The sequence below is a fragment of the Eriocheir sinensis genome, chromosome 55 (genome assembly GCF_024679095.1).
Source record: "Eriocheir sinensis breed Jianghai 21 chromosome 55, ASM2467909v1, whole genome shotgun sequence".
Classification (NCBI taxonomy): domain Eukaryota; kingdom Metazoa; phylum Arthropoda; class Malacostraca; order Decapoda; family Varunidae; genus Eriocheir; species Eriocheir sinensis.
Window position 1 is genome coordinate 10,454,130 of NC_066563.1, and position 19,219 is coordinate 10,473,348.

Genomic DNA, 19,219 nt, shown 5'->3' on the forward strand with positions numbered 1-19,219 from the left:
TTCCATTTCTTTCCCTTCCTCTCCCTCCCTTTCCTCTCCCTTCCCTTTCATTTATATCTACTCTGTTCTTCCCTTCCCTTCCATTCTCTTCCCTTCCCTTCCTTTCCCTTCCCCTTCCATTTTTTCCCTTCCTCTCCTCCCTTTCCTCTTCCTTCCCTTTCATTTCCTTCTATCCTCTCCTTCCCTCCCCTTCCATTCTCTTCCCTTTCCTTCCTTTCCTTTCCCTTCCCCTTCCTCTTCCATTTCTTTCCCTTCCTCTCCCTCCCATTCCTCTCCCCTTTCATTTCCTTCTACCCTGTTCTTCCCTCCCTTTCCATTCTCTTCCCTTCCTTTCCTTTCCTTTCCCTCCCCACCTTCCTTCTCCCTTCCACATCTCTATCCATTTATCCTTCACTATAAACAAATCAATTTATTATTAATGCAGATTTTATGAAAGAATTCGAATATGTAGTTAGACTAATATAAAAAGACATAGCGACAGACAGACATCCAGAAGTAGAATGACACGACAGACAGACAGACAGACAGACAGACAGACACGAAGAACCCAATTTATTGACTCACCACTGAACCACGAACGTTGAAAAATCTAATTATACATGGGAACAACACAGCGGGAGAGAGAGAGAGAGAGAGAGAGAGAGAGAGAGAGAGAGAGAGAGAGAGAGAGAGAGAGAGAGAGAGAGAGAGGAAAGGAAAGGAAAGGAAAGGAAAGGAAAGGAAAGGAAAGGAGAGAGAGAGAGAGAGAAAGGGAAAGGAAGAGAAGGAAGGAAAGGAAGAAGAGAGAGAGAGAGAGAGAGAGAGAGAGAGAGAGAGAGAGAGAGAGAGAGAGAGAGAGAGGAAAGGAAAGGGAAGAGAAGGTAGGGGAAGGGAAGAGATGGGACTGGAAGGGAAGGGAAGAGTAAGAAAGGGAAGAGAAGAGATGGGGCTGGAAGGGAAAGGAAAGGGAAGGGAAGAGATGGGATTGGAAGGGAAGGAAAAGAAGAGGGAGAAAGGAGAGGAGAAAAGGTGAGAAGGGGCGGGAATGGAAAGGAAAGGGAGAGGAAAGAGAAAGAGAAGGAGAAGGGTTGAGAGGAAGAGAGAGAACCACCACCACCACCACCACCATCACCACCACCACCACATTACCATGACACGACACCGCCATCAAACTCCATAAAGTGGGAAGACGGGGAGGCGGGCGGCAGCAGCGGGCGCCTAAATGTTGAGTGGAAGAAGCTTGACTTTCCCGCGGCAATCCATGGCTTCGACGCCCCAAGAAAAACCGCAGGACTTCGCTCGCGTTCGCCAAAGACCTTCGCTCGCCTTCCCCCCCCCCCCACCCCCCCCCCACCCCACCCCCCACCCCGCCGACTCCTGAAGACGCGCGATAAGGGGTAGAAAAAGATGTAGAAGAAGAAGAAAAGGAAGAAAAGAAGGAGAAGAGGAAGAGATAAGGAAACAACGATGAGGATATGAAGGACACGTAGAAAAGAAGAAAAATAAACAACGATGAGACGAAGGAAAATTGGAAGAAAAGAAGAAGAGGAAGAAATGAGGAAACAACATTGAGGATGAAGGAGACGAAGAAAAAGAAGGAAAGTAAATTAACAACGACGAGAATGAAGAAGAAAAAGAAGAAAAAAAAGAAGAGAAAGAAGAAGCAGAAACAACAACAAGGAGGAGTAAACAAACAAACAAACAAACAAACAAAAAAGAAAAAAGAAAAAAGACAGCTAGAGAAAACAAATTATGAAAGAAGAAAAAAACATGAAAAAATACAAAAAAAAAAACTAAATCAAACAAACCCCAAGAGAGAGAGAGAGAGAGAGAGAGAGAGAGAGAGAGAGAGAATGAGTTATACTGAAGACTCTGGGTACCGCGGAGGAGGTCTTTGGCGGCGCTGTCTTGGCTGAGGCGGCGGACGGGTGGTGAGCGCGGGAGGCAGATCAGACAGGGGCGTAGAGGGAGGAGCAGCCCCGCGCGCCGCTCCGACACGCTCCGCCGCGCTGCTACAATGGTAAATGGGACTTTTCTCGAGTCACCGCCGCCTCTGCCTGGATATTTCTCTTTGAGTTTTGCTGAACGTAGCGGCGGCAGTGGTGGTGAAGATGATGGGGGAGGGTGGTGGTGGTGGTGGTAGTGGTTTCAATGCAGTTTTTTTTTTCTTTTTTGTTTTTTTAGGGATAAGAGGAAAGATTTTGGGGGTACAGATTCTCCTTTCAAATCTTACTTCTGCTTCCTCTGCTTTCTCTCTCTCTCTCTCTCTCTCTCTCTCTCTCTCTCTCTCTCTCTCTCTCTCTCTCTCTCTCTCTCTCTCTCTCTCTCTCTCTCTCTCTCTCTCTCTCTCTTCCGTTTTCTCTCCTTCTCTAATTTGTTTTCTTGATTTTCTTCTTGTTTTTATTCGTCTGTCATTTTCGTCGTTATCGTCATTATTATTATAATCTTTTTTATTTTTATTTTATTATATTTTATTCCCATTGTTTTTTTCTTATTTTTTTATTATTTTCTGTTTTGTTTTTATTTTATTTTATTTTCTTATTCCTTTTTCTTTTCTTTTCTTATTCTTGTCCTTTGTTTTCATATTTCTCCATTTTCTTCTTCTTCTTCTTCTTCTTCTTTCTTCTTTTCTGGTTCCTCTTTCTTCTACTTCTCCTCCTCCTCCTCCTTCTCCTTCTCCTCCTCCTCCTCCTCCTCCTCCTTCTCCTCCTCCTCCTCCTGCGTCTCTTTCCTCAAGGCTTTGTGTGAAGAGCTAATGCTGTTTCCTCCCTTTCTTCTGTTCCCTCCTCCTCCCCTTCCCCCCTCCTCCTCCCCCTCCCTCCCCCTCTCCTCTCCTTCCTCTCCCTCACACCCTCCATCCTTGCAGACCTCTTTCCCTTCTTTTTTAAACCTCGTCCTCCTCCTCCTCCTCCGTGGTAATGGCGCTCTGGTTAAGTGGCTGTTTTTATTTCAGTCTTTTGTCTGTGTCGGCGGTGCTAAATCGGCTTCTTATATAGTGTATGGCCGACTCTCTCTCTCTCTCTCTCTCTCTCTCTCTCTCTCTCTCTCTCTCTCTCTCTCTCTCTCTCACACACACACACACACACACACACACACACACCACTCGTAACCCTTATTGAAATCTCTCAGTATGTATTTAGTCTCCAGAAGTCAATATAAGCTTATCACAAAATTTGGGTCTGTTCAGCTGCATTTCCTTTGCACGTCACCTCGGAAAGAAATTACAGATCAAAAACTATTAGATGATGGCATGAAAAAAAAAATGATTGAAAAAAACAAGTTGAAGCAAATTAATCTCATATATTTTAAACTATAAGAAACCTCAAAACTCAATCTATATGTCTGCCTTTGTCTGCCCTTCTCTGTCTGTCTCTATATCTGCCCGTCTGTCTGTCTATCTGTCTTTCTGTATATATATATATATATATATATATATATATATATATATATATATATATATATATATATATATATATATATATAAATATATATATATATATATATATATATATATATATATATATATATATATATATATATATTTGTCTTTTGCAATAAAGGAAAATCTGTGAAATATGGAATTAAAGAAGAAAAGGAGAATAAGAAATGAAAGAAACAAATAAATGGAATGGGAAGGAAAAGAGGAAAAAAAGAGTAGGAGAAAAATGGTGGAAACATCCATCAAAGGTGGAGGAAAAAGAGGGAGAGAAATAAAAGGAATGTATTTATTTCAAACTAAACGTAACATAAGTGACATAAACGTAACAACGAAGCTTAATCGCCAATGTTTTTTTTCGTAACTTGCTTGATATTCTTCACCTAAAGCTGTGATGTGAAACTGTTATATATATATATATATATATATATATATATATATATATATATATATATATATATATATATATATATATATATATATATATATATATATATATATATATATATATATATATATATATATATATATATATATATATATATATATATATATATATATATATATATATATATATATGGGCCATTAGAAAGAGTCTCACAAGCTTACTGTTTGATGTTGTAAGCCTCATATATGTCGCATTAAAAAATCATCTTCAGCTATTTTTCCTCGCCGCGGTGTTCAATAAACGCGGAATCGATGCCACTTAGGCAACCTGTTATCCAAGGCGCTAACAGCTTCGATTGGGCCAAATGGTGTGTGTTGTGTATGGTTCCCTATTACCTAGAAGTCTCTCTCTCTCTCTCTCTACACACACCCCATCCTCCTTGTTCAAGGGGGGACAGTAGCCAACCGAAAGAATCCGGCCTGAACGGGGCTCGAACCGCCGCTTGTTTTGCCGGTAAGCCTTGCAGCGCAGCGCTCTACCGAGTGAGCTACCGGAGCTGCGTACGTGGACCCCAGTTTGGACAACACTGCTCTATGGTATACTCGTGCTGAGCGAGTCCTTAACGCCCAGGCCAGTCCGCCGTAAGACGCCATGCATGGTGAGACACCCTTGTTCTGCACTACGCTACCAAGGCATTTGAAATTTTCCCTCCATTATATCAGTGTCCTCGCCACACCCATGGACAGACTGTACTGGTCCATCACGCCTCCAGTACAAAACTCGAAATATCAGTTTAGTAAAGCCACTCCTTAATGTCTTTTTCTGCGGTGTGTAAGCCGGCTAAGAAAACGACGTAAAGCGGCAACTAAAATAAATAAAGTGAAAACTGTGGTGCAAATGGTTTCATATATATATATATATATATATATATATATATATATATATATATATATATATATATATATATATATATATATATATATATATATATATTGCAGACACTAGGCCTTCGGTTTCGTCCCTCACAAAGAAATGGAACTACAATAGAAAACTGCTGTACTCATAATTAGTAATCGAACCAAAAGAAAACAAAACATATCGTTTACTTTTATCTTTGTTATTTAATTTGATGAAACAGATAATGCAGTTTGGCGATAATAACACACGAGAGTAGACATAAACGCTTTTCTCGTAATTATTAGCATATATAATTATAATAAAGGATATCTATGAATTAGTTTTGCTGGCCATAACATTATTCAACAAAGCTTTTTAAGGTAAATATAAGTGACATGTGTTTCGGGAGGACATTCCTTACTCACTTGCAAGGGGGAGGGGGGTGGGGGGGGGTAGGCGCATTGGCTGCCTCTTTCACCGACTGGACTGGCGCCGCCGGTCGCGGGTTCGATCCCCGGCACCGGTAAAGCCTTTTCCTGGTCTGTATTAATTTATCTTGTTAACCTTCAAATGTTGTCCCAAAATCTTTGCGCAGCTCTTTACCGTTCATGGTCAAGACGGAACATTTAGTGTTCCTCGAGTCTTTGCGCTGCTTCCTAGCAAGACTGAAGAAACATACACTCGGCTTTTCTCCATTCTTAAGGATCTGCAACCTGAACTGAATCCTCAAGATGTGATGATGGATTTTGAAATGGCTTCTTACAACGCCTTTATTGCCTCTTTCGGTTATGCTTCTGTAACTTTTTGTCTTTTCGACTTATGCCAAAACATTTACAGAAAAGTAGTGGACTGTAATGAGGCAAAGGTACCATCGTGAGGATGAGTATGCTTTGAAAATACGTTGTTTCCCTGCTTTAGCTTTCTTACCAGCACAGGATGTAGTGGCTGGTTTTGAAGAGCTTGTTGATGATGATGATTTGCCTCAAGAACTTATTGATTACTTTGCTGTAAATTATATTAGTTCAGAGAGAGGTCGTGGTCAGAACCGCAGGACAATGGTTCCCAGGTTTAAAATTGCTAATTGGAATGTGCGTGACAGAGCCCTTTAAGATAAATCTCGCACCAGCAACAACTTGGAGGGTTTCTACAATGCCCTTCAAAGATCTGTAACGCAAACCCACCCTAACCTTTGGTGTCTTATCAAAGGACTGAAAAAGGAAGAAGTTCTTGCAAATGGGAAAAGGATTAAGTTTGAACAGTCTGGATCAGTATGTAAGCCAACAACTGTTACTAAGAACATCAAAAGTCTCATTGAAAAATATGATCTGATATGAAAAGATTCGCTTCCTTCGTGCCGTGGCCCATAATTTAAAGTTATTTTAGATACTCTTGTAGTCCTCTTCTGAGTAGTAATGGAGTTTCGTAACTAACGCGACGAAAATACAGCCAAGGGAACAAATCACCCAAGGGGACGAATCACCCTAGGGGACCAATCCTCCAGAGATGAATAACCCGGTGGTGAATCAACCGGGACATTTCACCCGGGGACGAATCACCCTCGCACCGACATGAAGAATTACAGTTGATCTCCATGTTAAGCTTTGAGGTGTGTGCAGGCGCAAAATGTCCACAGTGTGTGTGTGTGTGTGTGTGTGTGTGTGTGTGTGTGTTTAGTTTTCTCATTGTACTCTTGTTTTCTCTTCCTCTTTTTTTCATTTTTCTCTTTACCTGTTTGTCCCTCCAAATATCTTTTACTGTCTATCTACTAATCTATTGTTTTTATCTATCTATCAGGGGAGAGGTGGAGGCATACAGTTTTACGAGCTTCAGAAGAGTATTTACCAAGAAACACACAAATAAAGAAGTATATATAGAGAAAGAAAGAAAAGAGAGAGTAAAAGAATAATGAATAGACGAGTTAAAATGATATAGATAAAATAAATCATATAAAAAGGTGAAGGAGAATATGTTTTTTTCTTATTCTTGTTGTTCTTTATTGTGCTTGTTGTTCTTTATTGTTCTTGTTCTTCTTTCTTGTTCTTGTTCTTCTTTCTTATTCTTGTTGTTCTTTATTGTGCTTGTTGTTCTTTATTGTTCTTGTTCTTCTTTCTTGTTCTTGTTGTTCTTTCTTGTTGTTGTTCTTTTTTCTTATTGTTCTTGTTGTTCTCTATTTTTCTTGTTGTTCTTTATTGTTCTTGTTGTTCTTTCTTATTCTTGTTGTTCTTTATTGTTCTTGTTCTTGTTGTTCTTTCTTGTTCTTGTTGTTCTTTTTTGTTCTTGTTCTTTATTGTTCTTGTTGTTTCTTATTCTTGTTGTTCTTTCTTGTTCTTGTTCTTTCTTGTTCTTGTTGTTCTTTCTTGTTCTTGCTGTTCTTTCTTGTTCTTGCTGTTCTTTTTTGTTCTTGTTCTTTATTGTTCTTGTGTTTTATTGTTCTTGTTCTTTCTTATTCTTGTTGTTCTTTCTTGTTCTTGTTCTTTCTTGTTCTTGTTGTTCTTTCTTGTTCTTGTTGTTCTTTCTTGTTCTTGCTGTTCTTTCTTGTTCTTGCTGTTCTTTCTTGTTCTTGTTCTTTCTTGTTCTTGTTGTTCTTTCTTGTTCTTGTTGTTCTTTCTTGTTCTTGTTGTTCTTTTTTGTTCTTCCTTGCGCAACAAATCTTACGAAGAGAGGCTTTCCACCCTTAACATGTTCTCACCTCCGAGGAAAACTGATCGATGACACTGTGCGAACGAGGAACAATGGCACATACAAAACTTAAATGTAGACAAGTAAATTATAAAATGCTGATGACGTGAAAGGTAGTAAAACATGATACATTGGTGAAAGTCATTGCGTTGTCATCGTGTCATCACCACCCACTGGGCCGCTAACATCATCATCACCACCACCACAAGCACCACCGCCACTCGCTGCCGTCACCACCGCCACACGCACCCCGCCATCACCATAACACCATGTATCATCATCTTGTCAGAACAATCACACTAGGCCCTGTAATATGCATACCTCACAACCGCTACCTTACTTGTCCTCCTTTTCCTCTTCCTCCTCCTCTTCCTCTTCCTCCTCCTATTATTTTTTCTCCTCCTCTACGCAAGCTTCTTCCTTCCCTTCATCATCATTATTATCATTATTATCGCTAACACAAAAACGGATCATAAAAGACAGTACCTTGGCCCCTTATTCCTCTTCCTCCTCCTCCTCCTCCTCCTCCTTCTCATAAACACCTTCCTCTTCTTCTCCCCCATCATCATCATCGCCACCACAACGAAACACACAGACGAAAAAGAAGAAAGGAAAAAAAATCAGTGTTGACATACCTCCCATAGTCTCCCATAGAGAAAGAAAACGGAGCGTGGGGAGGCAGCCTTCCCACGCCTCCCGCTCACAAATATTTCGTCGGGTTAGAAAGCATGATGGACGGACGGTGATGTAAGAGAGAGAGAGAGAGAGAGAGAGAGAGAGAGAGAGAGACCTTCCATCCTTCCTTCCCTCCTGACTTCACTGAAACAACCACAAAAAACTCATCTGAAGTGTAAATTACGTACATAACAGAGAGAGAGAGAGAGAGATGACCCAATATTTCCTTGCAGAACTAAACGGTAGGAACGGATGGTTGGGGCGAAGGGAAAGGAGGAGGAGGAAGAAGAAGAAGAGGAGGAGGAGGAGGAGGAGGATCAGTATAGGGGAGGGAAGAAAGGGATCATGGCCCAAGGTATCACAATTGCTGACTCAGTTTCACGTCTGCAGCCACGCCGTCCAGTGCTGAGTTACGAGGTTGCTGAGTGTATATCCTGAGCCCCATCTGTGTTACTCTATATTGAAGACTTCGCGTGTGCTTGTGTATAGACGTCTGTGGAGGATGGATACCTGTGTTACCTCGTGCAGATGTTGATGTAGGTAATGGGGACTTGGGTTATTGGGCTGTATTTTGAGACTCCATCGCTTCTCACATCAACTATTTCTGAAGGTCAAAGAGGGGATCAATTGGGTTTTCATGCGTGTTTTTTAAGGTTCATGGCACAGAAGAAGGGTCAAACTACCACCAGGGTCATAAAACTACCCCTGGAAAGGCCTACAGCTCCTACGGAAGCCATGTCAAATATGTGGACCTGGGCGACGAAATGTTATAAAATACGACCCATTGTGTTATGTCTTAACCAAAACGTCACAATGTTGGTAATGTACTCCTCCCGAAATTGACCCCCCTTTCGGCCACCTCTTTGGATTATTTTTAGGAGCAGCGAGTAGCGGGCTTTTTTTTTATTATTGTTTCCTTTTTTTGTGCCCTTGAGCTGTCTCCTTTGTCGTAAAAAAAATGGTGACTGAATGAATTATGGTGTTGTGTCTGCTTCCGAAATTGACTCCTTTCTTTTTGGCCGCTCCTTCAGTTTGCTTTACAGGAGCAGCGCATAACAGGCTTTCTTATCTATTTATTTATGCATACTTATTCTTTCATTCATTTATTAACCCTCAGACGGCGGCAGTATTTGAAGAGTAGTTCCCCCAAAATGAATCGTCTCTATATTGGGCCGCTTCCACAGTCACTTTGTTTGTTTTGATCGTTACCAATGGCGGCGATCGACGCTATAGTTTTCCACGTGAAACTGGCCTATGGGGTAGTGGCGGCTGCAGAGGAAGCGAGAGGTGTTGAGAGTGTGTGGCAAGGTGCGGGGCTAGGCTAACCCCGCAGCCGCCACTACCCCATCGGCCAGTTTTACGTGGGAATACTATAGCGGCGATAACAGCCATTGGTAACGATCAAAACAAAAGAAATTACTGTGAAAGCGGCCCCTAGTCACTGCCGAGCTTAGGACTGTAGCATAAATATAGTTACGCCGCACAAGAGGTGTTTTAACTATCGTCTATATATGGATTCTACCGCAGTCTGGAAGTGCTGTTATATTTCTGCCATACAAAACTGACTGGCTGAATTTTGGACCGTCTATATAGAGTTCCACCGCCGTCTAAGGATTAACTTTGAGCTGCTTCCTTTACTTTAAAATTTCAAAAAAAGTCATCATCAGTGTTATAACTTCTGCTGCACTTGGTTTGTTCATAATATACGATTGATTGATTGATAGTTTATTGTTGCAAGTAAACAACAAAGGAGAAGGGAGGAGCATGCCATCCCAACCCCCAGGCAGTACATAGAGCCGATTTCACAGTCCAACACAGTGTCTTCGTAACAGCCCGAACCAAACTATAGAATCCCATACAATCCAAAGTGGTGAGGTCTTCGATGCCACACTAAATACACAAGACTTTTCCTGTATAGTTTCATCAAATTTGTGAACTTAAATATAAACACTAGACACTATACAAGGAAATTTAGAAGGCTCTGGTATTGGTTTGGGAGCTTACTAACCGATCATGGGGAACTGTGAAACTGGCCCAGAGTGTGATTATACAACTAAGGATACATGTGTAAGTAGCACCAGGAAACTAAAAGGATACAATGGCAGGGGACAAGTGCTAAATTAAATAAAGGCCTTGCGTATTTATGTGATGCAAGCTCCCTGTGTTAGGTAATTTGTGTTAGTGTTCGTTGTAGGCAATGTTGAACACGTCATATATCTTTTTAGTTTCCTGGTGCTATTTCCACATGTATCCTTATTGTATAATTACGCTATGCTCTGCCTGGGGGTTGGGATGGCATGTTCCTCCCTTCTCCTTTGTTGTTTACTTGCAACAATAAACTATCAATCAATCAATCACTCATATACGCCTCATATAGATAAGAAACGCTGCCAATGGTAAACACGATTTTAAGTTAGGCTATTACACTGGGCAAATTTTCCGTCCATCTTCAGTCAAACCACGATTTCCGCTAGCGTGGTTCTCATTTGTTTCTTGTTGTTGCTGTTGCTGATGATGGTGAGTAATACCGTCGTCCTTCGGTGAAATCGACCGTAGCTTTGGAAGATCGTAGACAAGTCAAAAAACCACGGACATAGGAGAACCATGCCAGCGGAAATCGTGGTGTGACTGAAGATCCACGGAAAATTTGCCCAGTGTAATAGCCCCTTTATATACGTCCAATCCCTCTCATTTAGTTCACTTCACGTAAGTATACCCGATAGAGCAGCATTTCAACCTTTCCCGAACTCGTCGTCCCCTGTATCGGGTCTATGCAGTTCACCTCCCCCCCCCCCACCCCACCATCCCTTGCTACCATCTAATTACAGGGACTACAAGGATGAAATAAAGTGAAGGACTGCTTGAACGTTGAGATTGTTCGTTCCTTCAAAAGACAGGTCAAGAGCTTAGAGATGTGTTTGTATCCCTTACTAGGAACGCTGACAAGGTCCCGCCATATACGCATCATTTCCCAGCATCCCCGAACATTGATTTCAGCACCCCACATTAAGAAACACCCCCATAGAGGTAGAATTCAACCCAGCGTTATGTAGAAATATCGCAATCCATCTTTATACTTAATTCATATCAATACGCCAGCAGGAAAAAAATACCCCCATAGAGGTAGAATTCAACCCAGCGTTATGTAGAAATATCGCAATCCATCTTTATACTTAATACACATCAATACGCCAGCAAAAAAAAAAAAAATCTATTATTAAGGATGAAGAAACTAATTTAAGGCGTGAACGGTTTCTCCATCGATGTCGTCAAGGAACAACCGAGTCTGAAGCTTAACTAATTTGTCCCTAGAACAGTGAAGCTACTGAGGAGGAATGACAGCGGCGGCGGTGGTGGCGGTGATGGTGCTGATGGTGAACCTTACTCCGGGGGCGGCTGTTGGGGCGGTGACAGGTAAGGCGGCTCGTCGTAACGCTCCTCAACACACCTGGTGACTGGATAGAGTGACAGGTGTTGGAGGGTTCTGTCGTCACTGTGGATATTGTTATTACTCATCCAGTGTTTTTTTTCTCATTATCCGCGTCGATATCTTCTGATGGATAAAATGACAGGTATCAGGATGTTTTTGCCCACCTGCTCGTATTAGTGTTGTTCATCTGTTTTGTGTTGTTTCCTTTGAAGTGTCTCAGCACCTTAATAAATAACATGACAGATTGAAAGATTCCGTCTTCATCTGTGTATATATTTTTTACAGTAAAGGAAGAAGCTAAAGGGCAAAAGCTCTGTTGTGATGGAGAGAGAGAGAGAGAGAGAGAGAGAGAGAGAGAGAGAGAGAGAGAGAGAGAGAGAGAGAGAGAGAGAGAGAATAAAGGAATAATGAATAAAAATTAAAGAAAATAGTAATAGGAAATAATAATATAGTAATAAAACGAGAAATAGAGGAATAAAGAGAATGAAAAATAATTAGGGAGAATAAAGAATAAAGTGAAATAGAAAAATGGGAAGAGAAATATTGATAACTGGAAATATAATGAGAGAGAGAGAGAGAGAGAGAGAGAGAGAGAGAGAGAGAGAGAGAGAGAGAGAGAGAGAGAGAGAGAGAGAGAGAGAGAGAGAGAGAGAGAGAGAGAGAGAGAGAGAGAGAGAGAGAATAAACAGATGGAGAGGCGTCTTAATACTCTCTCTTGATACATATCGATACTGTATACATCTGTGTGTTAGCTTCATTAATTATATAGCTGTATCACTTCCTCATAGAAGAGTGTTATATTTCTTTATCTTGTATGTATCCCTGTGTCACAACCTTCTATATAACTGACACATAATAGAGTAGTCACCCATCTATTTGTACATATGTTAGATTCATTATATAGCTGTGTCACTACCTCATAGAAGAGTGTTATATTTCTTTATCTTGTATGTATCCCTGTGTCACAACCTTCTATATAACTGACACATAATAGATTAGTCACCCATCTATTTGTACATATGTTAGATTCATTATATAGCTGTGTCACTACCTCATAGAAGAGTGTTATATTTCTTTATCTTGTATGTATCCCCGTTTCACAACCTCCTATATAACTGACACATAATAGAGTAGTCACCCATCTATTTGTAACATATGTGCGTTATCCTTTTCCTCCTTCTTCGTCCGCGTCACCGCCTTCTGCTGCACGTCAGGAGAAGCCGTCGGGAGAACACGCACCTCCGGGAGACTCTTCGCGCCTCCAGGGACCCTCGCCGCCTCCCTCCTCCTGCCGGTGAGCTCCTGTGGGTGGTGGTGGTGTGGTGTGGGGGGGGCGGGGGTTGGTGGTGTATTGGGAGGTGCTGGTTGGCTTCAAATGAGGTGTGTCTCTGGTTCCTTAATTTTCCACTCTACTGCTTCCTTTTTTTTTTTCTTATTCTTTTTTTCTTTTTTTTTTTTACGGTGATTCGCTTTACCTTTCATGCATCGATATTGTGTGTGCAACTGTTTTTTGTTGTTGTTGTTGTTGTTTGTTAAGTTTGAACAATACATATTTTTTTATTCCATTATCATTTCTTATCTTTTTTTCACTTTTTTTTTTTTGGTGTCTGGTCGTCACTTTCCCTTTTCATCTGCTTATATAGTGTGTGTGCAGTTTGTTTGTCTGTCTGTTTGTTTGTTCTTGAATTTTGAACGATCCATTCTTATTTTCATTATCTCCTTCATGTTTGTTTGTTTGTTCTCGAATTGCATCGTTATTTTCATTTTCTCTCGTTGTTGTTGTTTTATTTATTAATCTTATTCAGTCATTTTTTTTCCTATGGTTTGTTTGTCTGCCTGTGTGAGTGCATCCCGTGTCCTGCTATTTTCCACTCTGCTACGTGCTTCCTGATTCTCCTTTCACGTTATTTGTACAGTTGGTTCCTTGGTAACAACTCACTCCACCCCCCCACCCCCCCGCCCCCTCCACATGATGCCTTGCGTGTATTTGATGTTATAAGTACACATGCGTTAATTTTGTTTTGGTTCCTGTTTTGGGAGTAAGTGGAAGAGGTGCAGTTTCCATATCTTCACATTTCTCTCCACCCGGTTTCTGTATCTGTCTCTGTTATCTCTTCTCATTTCTCTTCTCTGGGTTTCTGTAAGTCTGTTCATATATTGCTTTGTGCGCTCCTCCTCTTCTGCTTCTTTTAGGATCCGGTGAAGGTCAGACTAAGGCCAGGCTTCCCCTCCAGACCCATCCCGCCACTCAGGAGATTCCGGAGGTCCCAGGCGCTGCTGCAGGCCGCTCAGGTAAGCTAGTCATTAGGAGTGTTTGTTAAGTGTGTTTTTAATTGTGTAAAACGTTAATTTTTACGTATAAGATGCTCGTATTTAATTAGTTGTTTTTACTTTTTACGTTTTTTTGTTTGTTTGTTTACTTGTGTATTTTGAGATGTCTTTTAGTCTACTCTCTCTCTCTTTCGGCCACCTCTTTTGATTCTTTTTTAGGAGCAGCGAGTAGCGGGCTTTTTTTTATTATTGTTTCCTTTTTTGTGTGCCCTTGAGCTGCCTCCTTTGTTGTAAAAAAAAAAAAAGAATTCTCTGTCCCTCCACTTCTATGATCTTCTATATTATCTCGTCCTCTTTCTACTTCTCTTTCATTGCTTTCACTTCCATTTTTAGTCACTACACATCAGTAAAAACGCAGGCAGCCGACAGTTACCTTAAGTTACCGACAGAGCTCCTTCCCTTTTCGACCCTATTCCCTTATTTTCTGCCTTTTCTCCCTTCAGTCAAGACATGGTGAAAGTAATCTCGCCCTCTTTCTATTTCTCTCTTGTGGTTTCATTGTCTTGTTCTCTTTCTCGGCGTCTCACGTGTTGGGGGGCTTCTGAACAGGCAGCTTATAGAGTCCGAACCAACGTTGCCAGATTGTCGTACTCAGCCGCTTATATTTACGAATTCCTACCCAAAAACTGTCTTCTGGGCCCAATAACGAAACTCGTTTATAATTATCGTTAAAAGAGTTGGATCCTGATGTCTCTTGGCAACAGTTAGGCGTCACCAAGCTACTGGAATGGAGCAAAAGTGGCTGTTACAATTCAATGAAGAAAATGTAAAGTCCTGCACCATGGGAGGATATCCAGCACACCAATACTCCTCTAACTAATTCGTCTCTTATAATAATAATGAAGAGGAGAGGGATCACGAACTAAGTCAGTACACATAAGTTAAAACGCAGACAGCCGACAGTTACCTTAAGACAGGTAAATACTATGCTCTAAGTACGATAACCTGGCAACGGTGGGCCGAACTCCTCATCCCCTAACTAATTCGTCTCTTATAGTAATAATAATAATATTATTATCACGAAGTAAGTCAATACACATAAATTAAAACATAGGCACCCGACCTTCAGACAGAGTTCCTTCCTTTTTCGCCCCTATTCCCCTATGTTCAGCCTTTTTTCACTCTTTTTCCCCTTCAGTCAGGACATGGTGAAGGTGATGGAAGATTAAGACTTGCAAGCAGCCAACAGCTCTCTTCCCTTTTTACCATTTTCCCTTTTTTATCTCTTTTTCTCCCCCTTTCTTCTTTTTTAGACAATCGACCTTTTTTTCACTCTTTTCCCCCTTCAATCAGGACATGGTGAAGGTGATGGAGGGTAAGGAGGACTCGCATGCAGCCAACAGCTCTTCCCTTTTTACCATTTACCCTTTTTTTCTCCCCCTTTCTCCTTTTTTAGACAATCGAGGACATGGTTAAGGTGATGGAGGATAAGGGAAACATGCAGCCGTTCAATAGTTCCCTCAAGACAGAGCTTCTCCTTCTGTCCCAAGAGATCCACTCCTCCATGGCGTCACTTTCCAACGGTGCAGAGAACACGACTTTGGTTAACTTCACCCAAGAGACGCCGGAACCCATCTTTAACAACCCCGTGGACACATCGCAACACATAATCAGCAACCCAGAAGACACATCGCAACACATAATCAGCGACCCAGTGGACACATTGCAACACATTAACAGCAACCCAGAAGACACATCGCAACACATTATCAGCAACCCAGAAGACACATCGCAACACATTATCAGCAACCCAGAAGACACATCGCAACACATTATCAGCAACCCAGAAGACACATCGCAACACATCATCAGCAACCCAGAAGACACATCGCAACACATAATCAGCAACCCAGAAGACACATCGCAACACATCATCAGCAACCCAAAAGACACATCGCAACACATTATCAGCAACCCAGAAGACACATCGCAACACATTATCAGCAACCCAGAAGACACATCGCAACACATCTCCAGTATCATCAACAACCTCAATAATACATCCTCAGTTGTATTCAGCAACCCAAAAGACACATCGCAACACATCATCAGCAACCCAGAAGACACATCGGGACACATCATCATCATCCCAGAAGACACATCGCAACACATCATCAGCAACCCAGAAGACACATCGCAACACATCATCAACAACCCAAAAGACACATCACAACACATAATCAGCAACCCAGAAGACACATCGCAACACATCATCAGCAACCCAGAAGACACATCGCAACACATCATCAACAACCCAAAAGACACATCGCAACACATCATCAGCAACCCAGAAGACACATCGCAACACATCATCAGCAACCCAGAAGACACATCGGGACACATCATCATCATCCCAGAAGACACATCGCAACACATCATCAGCGACCCAGAAGACACATCACAACACATAATCAGGAACCCAAAAGACACATCACAACACATAATCAGTAACCCAGAAGACACATCGCAACACATAGTCAGCAACTCAGAAGACACATCGCAACACATCATCAGCAACCCAGAAGACACATCGGGACACACCATCAGCATCCACAACCACCCCGAGAACACATCCTCAACCACCCTCAACAACCCACAGAACACATTGGGCCCTATCCTTAGTATCCTTAACCCCGAACACACAATGGAACCGATCCTCAGTATCCTCAACCCCCCGAAGGACACGTCAGGAGCCATCGTCACCAACCCCGAGGCCCAAGAACCTGAAGGAGACACCACCGCGGATGATGAGGACATTGGCGCGGCTCAAGAGTTCCTCAGGAGAGTCAAAGAGATCTTGGAAGGCAGCGGCATTGAGCTTGTTCTGCCGATAGACTGTGGCCGGGTGAGTCCTATTTTGATCCTACAGTTTTAAGTGGAGATTGTGACCTTAGTTTCGAGTGATTGACTGTTCTGTTTTGATCCTGCAGTTTTAAGTGGAGATTGTGACCTTAGTTTCGAGTGATTGATTGTGCTGTTTTGATCCTGCAGAATTGAGTGGAGATAGTGACCTTTACTATGATGGATTGACTGATTGACTAAATGAATGATTGATTGATGGATGGTTGGATTGGTTGATTAATTTTCGCTACACCTCCCCAACAGATGATTGATTGATTTATGATAATGATTTTTTTAGGAGCAGCGAGTAGCGGGCTTTTTTGTTATTGTTTCCTTTTTTGTGCCCTTGAGCTGTCTCCTTTGTTGTGAAAAAAATTACTCGCTACACCTGCCCAACCAAAATTGACCTCTCTTCTGACCTTTCATTCTTTACTCTTTTTACTGGAACATCGCTTATCGGCCTTTTGTTGTCTGTTTATTATTCCCTTTAGCTGTTTCCATTGATGTAAGATAATATTCATCTATCCCTGACTTTGCTAACTAAGATGTCTGTAGGGATGTCACTCATAAGGTTAGCGAGAAGTCTCCGTGTCTCTCCCGCCTCGCCAGAACCCGCTGCAGCCTGACGACCAGTTGGGGACTTCGGAGCTCCCGTGGCTGGTGGCTCTGGGCTCGCGCGAGGACGGCCGCTTCTTCTACCGCTGCCCTGGCCTCATCGTCACCAACTTCCACGTTCTCACCGACGCCGACTGCACCGCCTCCCCCAACATGTGAGTCCCAGGGCTGCGGTGGAGGAGATCGAGTCAGGACGAGATATGCACAAGTATCGATAAACTTTGAGAATTGAACAAGCTTTATAAGTTATGTTTGAAAGACTCACTGGGGATATCAGATCGAGTCAAGACGAGCTATATGCACAAGTAGCGATAAACTTTGAGAATTTTACAAGCTTTATGAGTTATGTTTGAAAGACTTATTGGGGATATCAGATCGAGTCAAGGCGAGATATGCACAAGTAGCAATAAACTTTGAGAATTTTACAAGCTTTATGAGTTATGTTTGAAAGACTCATTGGGGATACCATGTGATTTTCAGTATACAGAGATCATAGGGTCATAATTTTTCAACATTTCGGCGCACAACCACACGTATCAAACAAGGCTTTCGTAGGAGTTTGGGTCATTTCCTTGGGTAGTTTTATGACCCTGGTGGTAGTTTGACCCTTCTTCTGTACCATGAACCTAAAGAAACAGTCATTAGAATCCGATTGACCTCCTTTTTTGGGTCATTTCCTCGGGTAGTTTTATGACCCTGGTAGTAGTTTGACCCTTCTTCTGTACCATGAACCTAAAGAAACAGTCATTAAAATCCGATTGACCTCCTTTTTTGGGTCATTTCCTCGGGTAGTTTTATGACCCTGGTGGTAGTTTGACCCTTCTTCTGTACCATGATCCTAAAAACAACACTCATTAGCATCCGATTGACTTTTCTGGACTTTGGAAATTGTTGATGTGAGGGGCGGAAGCGTTTGAGTATACCGATTTGGGTGTTTTAGTTGTATTTAGAGGAGTAGCGGGTTTTTTTTCACATTTGTTTCCTTTTTTATGCCCTTGAACTGACTCCTTTGCTGTAAAAAAAAAAAACGTGTCTGTGTGTTTGTTTTTTCTTTCATCAGCAATGTGGTCCACGTGAGCAGGTCGGGGCTGGTGCCTGACGAGGGGGCCGAGGAGAACTTCGTGGTGGGGCGCCGTATCCACCCCGACATCACCACCCTCACCGACCTCTTCAGCGGCGTCAACGTGGGCCTCGTGGAGCTGGCCGAGCCTTTCGTCTTCCACGGTGAGCGGCCAGCAGCGTCTGAACTCCGTATCAAGACACCTCTCCTCCCGAAGCTGGCCTCTCTTTTGGCTAGCGTTGCCGAATTGTCGTACTCTGAACATTCCGTTTATCATTTTTAGGCTCCACGACTGTCGTAACCACACAGATAACGATAGGAATTTAAAGTTATCGTTAAAACAGTTAAATGTTGATGGTTTTCGTTCTTTTTTGCTACAGGTATCGGTCAGAAACTACGAAAATGGAATGCGATGAGTACGATAATTTGGCAACGCTGCTTTTGGCCGCTCCTTACTTTTGTCTTTGTGGGAACAGCGATTAGCGGACCTTTTTTTTTTTAGCGGTTTCTTTAGCTGTAAAAAAAAAATCTTAAATGTATCGGGTTCCCATTACGACTATTTTCGAAGGCCACAGAGAAGATTAACCGGGTTTTCATGGGTGTTTTTTCCCCGTTCATGGTGCAGGAGTCGTGTAAAACTATCACGAGTATCACATAACAGACCATGGAAACCCCACCAACTTCTACGAGAGGCTTTTTAACAGGCGAACTGAGGCGCTTTTTTGTATTGGTATCTGTGATCTGTTACACTAGAGGGAGGGAAGGAGGAAGAGAGAGAGGGAGGGAGGGACGCAACACAATCAACACGCAACACTTCACCACATCGCATCATTGCCAACGTTACCAAATTGTCGTACTCAGCCTCTTATATTTACCAACTTCCGACCC

At 42.1% G+C, this 19,219-nt stretch overlaps 1 protein-coding gene across 3 annotated transcripts in view; it reads left to right on the top strand.

Annotated features, from left to right (window-relative positions):
- LOC126984040 (uncharacterized) overlaps positions 1-19,219 on the top strand; it is a 145,660-nt gene that overhangs the window by 121,696 nt on the left and 4,745 nt on the right. For 2 of the 3 annotated variants that reach the window (XM_050837400.1, XM_050837402.1), the window contains exons 3-8: positions 11,367-11,468; positions 12,699-12,778; positions 13,678-13,776; positions 15,212-16,660; positions 17,266-17,426; positions 18,332-18,495. In XM_050837400.1, the coding sequence (XP_050693357.1) occupies positions 11,390-11,468; positions 12,699-12,778; positions 13,678-13,776; positions 15,212-16,660; positions 17,266-17,426; positions 18,332-18,495 (2,032 nt within the window). In that variant the 5' untranslated portion in view covers positions 11,367-11,389. Of the gene's footprint in view, positions 1-8,425; positions 8,591-11,366; positions 11,469-12,698; positions 12,779-13,677; positions 13,777-15,211; positions 16,661-17,265; positions 17,427-18,331; positions 18,496-19,219 lie in introns of those variants that run through there. The other variant, XM_050837401.1, reaches the window with a different exon arrangement.